Source organism: Lepeophtheirus salmonis, chromosome 14 (assembly GCF_016086655.4).
Source record: "Lepeophtheirus salmonis chromosome 14, UVic_Lsal_1.4, whole genome shotgun sequence".
In the NCBI taxonomy this organism is placed as follows: domain Eukaryota; kingdom Metazoa; phylum Arthropoda; class Copepoda; order Siphonostomatoida; family Caligidae; genus Lepeophtheirus; species Lepeophtheirus salmonis.
Window position 1 is genome coordinate 31,582,000 of NC_052144.2, and position 10,570 is coordinate 31,592,569.

Genomic DNA, 10,570 nt, shown 5'->3' on the forward strand with positions numbered 1-10,570 from the left:
AAGTACTATTTTGATGTTTCCATACTCCTCCTTCATGGAGACTGAGTGTCCAATAGGGATACATCTATATATATTACCATTGTGCAGTAAAACACACTTTCACCTTCTTTTTGAGCTATCAATAAAGAGTATCCACTCACTTGAATGATACGCAGATAATCCCATAGCCACAAGAACCCCTTCAATGTCACTGCAGTATACAAAGTGATTGTCGAAATCAAAGAACTTCCTCAGTTCTACATCTCTGTTACGATAAAATGTAACACTTGTGCCCTGAGCGAGCATGTTTCGTTCTTGCAGGCTGGAAGCCAACAACTCAGCAGATTGTTCAGGTAAATTCAAATCTCGAATCAGGTCATTAAATTTAGGTTGACTGTATAGAAAAGGTTGACCAAACAATGAACCCAATGGTGTGTAATTTGCATCTGTATCTTCTTCATCATCATCATCGACAGAAGTATGTGCTTCATCATCAATATCTGCTAACTTGGCGAAGATAGGTACAGTAATGTCGTCCGAATGAGGAACCGGCCGTATTACAGAGGAGATACTAGGGTATGTTATGTATCGCTTGTTCTTTTTATTGAATTCTTTAACATTTACAAGGCAGAAGTAGCAAACATCTAGGTGATTTTGTTGGTTCTCTACAAATCATCGGCACACTAAATTTGAGCTTAGCATTTTTTCCTTGAGACCAAGATCTCAGAGTTTCGAGACAAGTCGTGCATACTATGTGAGTTGCCCATTTTTTGTTTTGGTCTCCAAGTGGTACTTTAAAATAAGCAAGGTACACACTCTTAACGAAGTGAATTATGTTCCGTCTTTGAGTTGATAAAGTGAAGCATCTACAGATATAGCAGAATATATCTGGGTCGCTACAGCACTTTCTTCTCCGTGTGGATGTAGACATGGCTAGCTTACACACTTATAAAGAAGTGTTCGGATTTTGAAAACAGCTATGATGGTGATTAAAAAAATATTTAATATATAATCTCCAACGTTTACCAAATCCAAATGAGAGCAACACAAGAAATAATATCCAATACTGGTATAGATTGGATTAAATAAAGGATATATTGATTGCTAAAGGAAGAGCTGGCACATATCGAGATATATATTAAAACACGTTAAGTAGTCGAGTCAAAGAGAGAGAAAGATATATGCATAACAGGAACACGTGGTATCATTAAATGCTTCTTTATGTAAACATCCACAAATATTAAATATCAGATATCACAAAGACTTGAGTTGATGTGGCAAATCTAAGCATATATTCGGAATTAGCAACCCAAATTCTATAAGAATCCGTTGTCAAAATCTATGCAAGGAAAACATTTTTTTTTTGTTGACCAGTGTTATGAGTATTTTAATCACTACTTAGAAGTAGGTCTCATTACTTTTCCTACACCTGGTATATACGACGAGGGATCAACTATAAATTGTATTCCTGTCCTTTTGGAGAATGAGCATAAGTTTTCAAAACCTATTTCTTCGTTTATTTTAGACTTCTTTGATCTAAGAATAATAAAACATTAACTGGTTAGTCACATTTTCTTAACCTTCAAATTTTCAGACAATGTATGTTATAAAATTATTTATTGTTTGCCACTCTTAAGGCTATCTTTATGACCTATTGACAAACCGAGAGGTATGACTAAAAAACACCAAATATTAGCATTTGAATTACATAAACCTAGCAATGATTTTTTTTACATATCATGTTTGAATTGGAGTCTCTAGAAACAGAAATATTTGAGGGAAAATACAACACGAAAATTTGACAAAATTTAAACTATTTCTCACAGTTTATAATCATTAAGTTCCAAAATAGTGATTAATAAGGGATGATAATTTTGTTTAGACTCAAACTTATTGAGATTTCATATTAAAAAAATTGTCTATATAGGTTTTTTCATACTAGATGTAAGTATTTCTAAAACTAAACTAGATAGCAAATTTTTGTAGTAAGTCCATCTTTTTATATGTACCACTATAAACTCACCTTATTAATATAAAATATATTTTACTTGTTCCTAAAAGAAGCAATTTATAATTTATTCGAAACAATGTTATCCGTATCTTGAATGATTTTAAAATTATCTATATGATTTTATCTACGTGTATTGTTATATTTATTTTGCTCTTATAATATTCAGGCATTACTTTTTCAATATATAAAATACTTCTTTACGTAATAATTAATTATCTGATAACGATTGAAGAAACAATTGACGAAAAATACACCAGTTTGAAGTCTCCCATTATGGACTGATAACCTATATTGTCGTCAGTTTATATTTTTTAAATATTTGAAACTAAAAGGAATTGAGTGTTATGGGGGGAAAAAACAAGAAGGAAAATAGAAAGAATCACAATCAACAAGATAAGTTAAATCATTCCATGAAACCTCCTTCTTTCTCTGGTAACATTGTATATTAGATAAACACTCATTCAAAACTCGTCAGACCAGAATTAAAGACAAAAAATATGAATTTAATCATTTTCATGGAAACACTCAAATACATCTGTAGCAACATAAGCTTGGAGCCATTTTTCTTTCTATCCGGATTTGCAAATGAACTTGTATATATAACGACACAGCAGATGCAAATTTATAAGGCATGTCGCATCGATTTAAATTATACCTCACAACTTTGTGACAATCTCTTGGACGATGGTAATGAAGATTATAATAAAAAAGTTCAGGACACGGTGAGTCTATTTATGTATGTAGTACTCTCTTTACAAAAATATAATTAAAGGTTGCACAATTTGGAGTATACTTGGCAGCTATCACTCAGACACCTACTATCTTCTTGGCTTTTTACTACGGAGTTTGGTGAGCATTTAAAAAAATACTTTTTATACAGTAATACCTTGTAATACAAGTGCCCCAAACATACAAGGTTTTTTAGATATGAGCTGATTCATAGTTGACATGGGGACGTGAGGTCAGCTACAAGTGAATTAAACTTGTATGTGCAGGTATTACTGCAATATACATGCATTAAATAAAGTCATTTAGTTTTGTTTTCAAAACAAGCGGTAAATATTTTTGTTTTGTTTTTAACTTCTACAAATACAATAACAAAAGACAATCTTAACTTTGACTATAAGGCCGTGATTTGTCCTCTTTTTCGAGATTTTATAAATTTATTTTCCTTAAGAGAAATTTAAAAAAACATAATTTTACTTCTAGGCAAAATATATACAAATTTGATTAAGTTATTTAAGCAAAAACATTTGAATGACGTATTTTTATAAAAAAATTCAAATAGAAAAAAATGACAACATAATTTTACTTTTTGATAATTAATTATTCATTCTATTTCGAAAATTGAAAAAAATTCACATTGGTATCACATTTCCTTTACTAAACGAAAATATAATTACTTGCTTTTAAAAACTAAAAACAACATCATTTGACGTTTTAACAAATTACTAAAAGTTTAAAAACATCTATTGTCTTTCACTAATTAAAATTAAATGTTGAGCTTTTTGACAATTTTGGCAGAACGTTTGTATTTTATTATAAATACCAAATTTGATCAATGTAATTTTAGAAAAGTGAGAGAAGACAAAATTTGACAAATACCTTTCAGAAAAGGCAAAATCAAAAAGCAAATTTTAAAATTTTGACATTTAAGATTCTTTAGATAAGCTGATAAATTTTTTAATCATTTCAAAAAAGATTATTTTTTGAAATAATAACATAACATGATAACAATTTCTCAAAATTGGGTGGTTCAACCATTCTCTTGCCTCTATATTTATCTTTGTCCTAAGGCCTATTAAATGTAAAACCAGCCCAGGACAAAAATATATACAAACTCTACTTAGACTGATGTCCTACTTATCTCTCTTATTTTAAATAAAAACAGCTGTTGGGTGTAAGAAAAGAGCGAGTTTTACTAATATTAAATTTCAAAAGTTAGAAGTTTTATAACTAATTTTGTAACTAAATTAAATTGTTTTCTAACTTTTTAATACATTTTATTGTTTTTGTAATATAAAAAACTAAGGATTTGTTATGGAGTTATTTGTTATATTAATAATGAAACTTTATATTATGAAAGCAAAATATGCTTGTTCATCAACACTTATTTACTCTGGGCAATTCCAGGTCTTACCACTAATATTATATAGAAATTGCAACCAGGTGTATGAAAATAGCGTGTTTTAGTAATATTTAATTTTAAATTTTTGGATTTTAAAAGTTTTAAAATTAATTTTGTATATAATTTCAAATGTTTTATATCTTTGGATATATATTTTGTTGTTGTTGTGATTTAAAATATGATAAATTGATTTGAGACTAACGTTTTTATTCACCTGTATTCATACAAATTGAGTAATTTGCACAGTTCTCTAAGTTTAGGACGGATGATGTAACTAGACATGATTTTGGACTTAGTCCTAAAACCGAAACAACACTATTTCTTAAGGGATTATGATTCAAAATAACATTAATATCTAATGTGTTACAGGGTCGACGCTATTGGCCGAAAAACAATATTAAACGTTCATGCTCTTGCCACTGTACTATCACAGGCTCTTCTTATAGCCAATGGATACTTTTTGGTAGAATGGTCAAATTATATTTATATTTTAACTGTATCAGTTCCAATCATGCTTGTTGGTATGTTGAGGCTAATAACACTTTTATGTATCATATAAGATATTTGATTATTTTTATAACAGGTGGAAAGAGTACAAGTTTCATAGCAACTACAGCTTTCATCACGGATATATCACCTCCAAGAATGGCTGCTGTACGATTAGGCATACTTCATGTCACTCAGTCTATATCAGAGCCTTTAGCAAATATTGTTGGAGCTTTTCTTTTAGATTCAGGTAGATTTTATTAAACAACATATTTCATCTAAGGTCTCCATAAATAGATAATTATGATACGTGTATAATACATACATCTACGAAGATGATCTTTCCGGCCTCAAGGTGAAGATGGCAGCACTTGTAAATAAGAAGATAGTCACAAATAGTCAGCTATCATCTGTTGATAATAACTTACCAAAGTATCAGCCATTTTGGATATGCAAATGTTCTGTAACAGTCGTTTGAATAAAATTGATGTGAGCATTTTTCAATATAACCTCCCTGTAAATCGACACCCAGCAAGTCTCCCATCTCTGTAACTTGTCTCGTCTGTCACTTATTTGGGAGAAGTGTGTAGAGTTACAAAGAGAATATGTTGAAAAATAAACTACTTTTTCTCAAAAACAATCACATCAACTCACTCAAACGAATGTTACGTAACAAATTTGCGTTCAAAATGGTTTAAACTTTAGTTAGTAACTTTCAACAATTGCTAGATCGATATACGAGTGCTACCATCTTTATATTGAGTTCAGGACTTTTTCAAATCAACCTCGTATGTTGTGTACAAGTGGTGAAAATTATTCATTGAATATCTTCATCTCATTTTTTGGTTGCAACTATTATTAAGTAAATAATTCAAGTACCTAAAAAAAATTGATCAACACACATGGTACTATTCTGCAGAAAATAAAAATTTCATTTTCATTAAGGTACTCTAGGAAAACATATTTGCAGGCATCAGTAGCCAAATGGAATACTCAATATAGAAAGAAAAAAAAGAAATCGGTACTACAAAGTAGTAACCTTATACAAGGACTACTTTATTCATACATGAGATGTGAATTTTTTCTCTTTCTTTGTTGAAAAAAGTAATGCAGATTTTTTTGTACTTTTTTATTAGTGGAATTTTTATGAAAGTAAAGATATAATTGAATTAGAACAATCTTATAATGAATGTCTCAAGATTATTAACCATATTTTTAATATTGATAAATTAAATGGGAGTTTACAATACAACAAAAGAAGAAGCTTCCATACTCGTTGTCAAGCATTAAATTTAAGCACATGAACAACGTGAATACGGAGTTTTACTTATTTTAATATCAAACCCCCAGACACTCCTTTACCATTAAATTATACATTTTTAGCTGAAAGAAGGATTGCATTCCTTTTTCGATTCTTTTTGTTTTCAGTAAAGAGTTGAAAGTTTAGCAGTAGCTTCTTCATTTTTAAGCATAATATCAAAATACAAAATAGATCACTAAAATGAATTACCTTAAATTTGAATCATCGACTAAATCGTCCATTTAAGAAATCGGCAAAGCCAAAAACAAATCCTGTGGATGCCCCTGATAGCAAAATAGTATGCACAAATGTACAAAAAGAGGAAAGAATATACAAAAGCGTCCACAGGTGGTGGGATGGATGGGCTATAAGCCCTCCTCCAGATTAAGAAACTTTTACTTTTTATTAGATTTTTAAAAAAATTACGCTAAAATAGGGCTAAACATTTTTTTTTATCCAGGAGAGCAAAAAATGTCATATTTGAAATTTCCCCCCAAAAAAAAAAATAATATTATATATATATAAATACAATCCTGCGTACACCCCTGGTATACGACCATCCATTTAGGCCATGTATGGAGCTAAGCATAATTTTTAATCATATAAGTGAGCCTCAAGAAGGCGCTTCTCTTTACGTTGTATTGTATATATATATATATAGTATATAATTTGTCCAAATAAGGTCTTTGACCTTCTGAACTTATATTTTGTAATTGTTAAATTGAAGGCACTTAATTAGAGTAGAGGTGTTAGCAAATGAAAGAGAGACTTGAAATCAAAGAAGCATGAAATTAAAGAATTAAGGAATTAAAATATTTTTTTATGTTGATCTATTTATTTATGTCATCAAAATATTTTATTTCTTTAAAACATTCATTACTATTGATGGGACGATTAATCGGAATTGTGAAATTGAGAATCAGGTGTTTTTTTCTGGAATCGGGATCGGCATTGAGAAAATTATATTTAATTTTCTATTCCGAATCTTCTTTATTACTGGTATTCAACTTTTCATTACCCTAATAACCTATGAAAAAAAAACCTCTTAATTTTTTTTTGGAGGGGGAAAAAAAAAAAATGGAATTTTTGCTTTTAACAAGAAAATTTAATCAAATTTTTCTACATTTTTTTTCAAAAAATTTAATTTTCTGGAAATAACCAAAGTTATTAGTAATACAAGGTTATACCATAACGCCTCTACGACTGATGTTTGACTTCCACCACGCTTTTAATATTTACTTCATAGTGTATGAGTGGTTCCGTGTTTTGTCAAAATCTGTTTTTCTTTCCCAGCAGTCGGTACTATACATTAAATTGAAAATTTTAGCAATATCTACGCCATAGACTATGAGTGGTTGCTTGTTTTGTTAAAATCTGCCTGTCTTGCCCAGCAGTAGGTACAATACATCAGATTAAAAATTCTAGGAGGCCCGATAAAATGAAGGTCTAACCATATATTTCTGTTAACCTTGGAAATAACTGTGTATTTTTTGACTTTTCCCCCAAATTTTATATTAGAAATTTAATTTTTGATTTTTTTAGAACAACTTGGGATTTTTGAAATATTTTTCCAAAAACTTTTTTGGAAATTTTATTTACAAAAAATAAAATGATTTGTGAATAGTTAAAAAAATTTACTATCAAATTGTATATTTGAAATTTGCTTCACAAATTTAAATTAAAAAAATAATAATAGTTTTTGGATTTTTTTTCCAAAAAATTACAAAAGCCAAGTCCCACCCAAAATTAAATCCTGTGGATGCCCCTGATAGCAAAATGGTATTTTTTTTACTATTATTTAAAACATTAATGAATCAGAATCAGGATTTTTTTTTTAAATTGCCCCATCACCATTCATTACACGATTGATTTTATTCAATTATCTTTTTCATTGTGAAAAAATCGCCCGTAGTTGGTTAATAAAAAAAAAGAGTGCATGTTCGATATATGTACAGAGTATTTTATGTGTAAACCCATCTTTAGAATCCCCAAAATTTGATTTATAGATCTAAACTGCCTATAAATTATGAATTTTGAATAAAAATGCTCTTTTTTTCATTTTCATATATTTTGCACATTGCCTCAATGATCTGAGAGGATATATATATATATATTAAAAATAAGGGTATTTTATATTGTTTTGTGGAACAAAATGCATTGGTGTGATCGGAGAGTTCTTATTAGATCCCTTTAATTTTGTTTTCTCTCTATAAACCATAGGTGGATTTGTGGTTGTGTATCTTTTTGGATTTATTTTCAGTGCAGCCGCATATGTGTCACTTTATGTCTGTATGATGAAATATAAAACTACCATTACAGAAAAGCGGGTATTTTTCAAATTTATTGCATTCATATAAATATATAACATCCTTAATTTTTTCTTTATAAGAAAAAGTCATTTAGAGAACTTATGAGTCCAAGGATATTCATTGATTGCTTTAAAACCTTTTCCAAAGTACGTGCCGGAAAGCTAAGAATGATTTTATATCTCTCGCTTGTCAATCTGATTCTAATCGTAAGTACTTTTGTATTATATCTATTTTCATATATCTGCAAGACTCATATTGTTTGTATATTTTTATAAAACTAACTATAGCTCACTTCCATAATTGGAGAGGCCACAATTGCATATTTATATGTCCGCACACGTTACAAATGGGAGGTTACAGACTTTAGTTTCTACAAATCCATCGACAAAGTGACTGCTATTTTTTTTCAGTCAGCTTTAATTCCCCTTTTGAGCTATGTTAATATAAATAATGAAAATTTCTTGATTTGTATTATTATAAGTTTTTGTTTGAGACATTTGACGATGGGTTTAGCCTACGAGCCATGGTTGTACTATGCAGGTAAGAAATATGTCTATGTAATTATGAACAATCACTCCTGTCTATTTTTTTTTCTTTTAGGTACAATGTTGGATGTCATTGGATCATATGCCTTCTCCATCATTCGAGCAACAATATCAGATATTTTGCCCAAGAGTGAAATGGGTAAAGTGTTATCCATGGTCATCTCCTTAGAGAACATTATGATCATTATTTCAATCAAAATTTATCAGACAATTTGGAGTGTAAGTATACACATTTATTCAAAAAACAATGCCAATCAGTGAAATCACAATTAGAATTTATAGAAATCAAGTATATAATCAGATTTTTAGCCCGCGAAAACAAAGTTTATTTAGTTTTTCCCTAAATTGAATGATTGGTTCTCCAGATATGGGCATTTTTATGTAAAGAAGTCGTTCATAATAGTTTCAACATTGTAACGACAGAATTTTTTCTAAATTGCCATTATTTAAAGATAATTATGTATTAGGGCAAAATAAAGTGTAATTTTTAGAAAGGTAGAATTTTAAATTCAAGTAGGAACAAATGCATATTAAATTCATATACTAAAGAAGTATTTATGTATGTCATTAATAGAGTTGTAAATTATAAGCACTTTCCGTAAGCCAAAAAAGAAACCTTAAATGTCTTACAGTTTTGAAAATGTTTGGGGGAGAGAAGCTTAGCTCTAACGACTTTTCATCAGATTAGATCCAAGCAAAGAGGGAGCGAAATATATAATCCCCTGAACGCCCTTGAATACTTCATATATTTAAAGCCAATTATCAGCAAGGGAAAATATTTGTTATTTCCAAATATAGAATATTCAATTGTGATAAAGTACGGTTAAAACCATTGAATTAATTTTGTTGAAAACCCCAATTTTTTTAATTCGAGTACCTTTTTTTTATATTGAATATAGATGACCGATACTATTCTACCAGGAACAGTGTATTTTGTATCTGCCTTTATGTGCTCATGGGCTCTTGTGAGTACATTAATAATAAAGTTCCATTTGAAAGGAAAAAGTATTGGTAAATACTTTGAGGAAGTTACGGGAAAGGATAGAGATGAAAATGATCTTGTGACCAGTAAACCCAAAAAATTGAAATCGGAAGAAGTTGAAGCTAATGAAGATGGATATGAAAACAATTTTACAAGACAGGCTTAAAGATAGGAAGAGCTAAAGAAGAAATTGTAATGAATTTTACAGATTTATCATCATTAACAGTTTTATAGACACATGATTAATGATGGATATTCTCTTTTTTATTTCCCAATGCAATATTGAATGTATTCTAGTATTTTGTGTTTTCTCATAATTTATTAAATAATTAAACAAGAATAAAACTGTTACGGATTGTAAAATATTTTCGTTTTTATGAAGGAGTGAAATTCATTTTAATATTACTTTAAAATGTAACAATCGATTAAATAGGAGGTATATAAAAAACGTCAGTTGACTCATATATATGTAGAATTTTCGATTCTTAGACATAACATTCCGAAACAACCCACTCCTTCCTCTGAGAAGAATCTGCATTGGCTAAATTACTTTTAGATGAAATATTCATATTTTTCAGTCAATCTAAGTTATAATCAATGATTTCATTTTTATAATAAAATATTGATTGCGAGAAGATAGAGTTATGGTATTACTAAAATAAGAGCCTTGTTACTATTAGCTTAAGAACTAAAGCAAGGAGCAAAACGAGGACCCACGTGATCAACAGTTTATTCTAGTTCAAAGATTATGATGTTTATTCTTAGTTATTTTTTCATACAAAATTAATGTAAAAATATATATTTTTTGTATTAAACTATGGAGTCCCAGT

The 10,570-nt window shown here is 29.3% G+C and overlaps 1 protein-coding gene across 2 annotated transcripts in view; it reads left to right on the forward strand.

Moving 5' to 3' along the window:
• The window catches only part of LOC121128965 (probable peptidoglycan muropeptide transporter SLC46), a 24,506-nt gene extending 14,403 nt beyond the window's left edge, over positions 1 to 10,103 (forward strand). The window contains exons 2-10 of one of the 2 annotated variants that reach the window (XM_071893493.1): positions 2,157 to 2,712; positions 2,763 to 2,839; positions 4,488 to 4,639; positions 4,702 to 4,854; positions 8,125 to 8,231; positions 8,294 to 8,419; positions 8,501 to 8,753; positions 8,814 to 8,977; positions 9,658 to 10,103. In XM_071893493.1, coding sequence (XP_071749594.1) covers positions 2,488 to 2,712; positions 2,763 to 2,839; positions 4,488 to 4,639; positions 4,702 to 4,854; positions 8,125 to 8,231; positions 8,294 to 8,419; positions 8,501 to 8,753; positions 8,814 to 8,977; positions 9,658 to 9,906 — 1,506 coding nt within the window. In that variant the 5' untranslated portion in view covers positions 2,157 to 2,487 and the 3' untranslated portion in view covers positions 9,907 to 10,103. The remainder of the gene's footprint in view (positions 1 to 2,156; positions 2,713 to 2,762; positions 2,840 to 4,487; positions 4,640 to 4,701; positions 4,855 to 8,124; positions 8,232 to 8,293; positions 8,420 to 8,500; positions 8,754 to 8,813; positions 8,978 to 9,657) is intronic. The other variant, XM_040724587.2, reaches the window with a different exon arrangement.
• Positions 10,104 to 10,570: the final 467 nt, after the last annotated feature.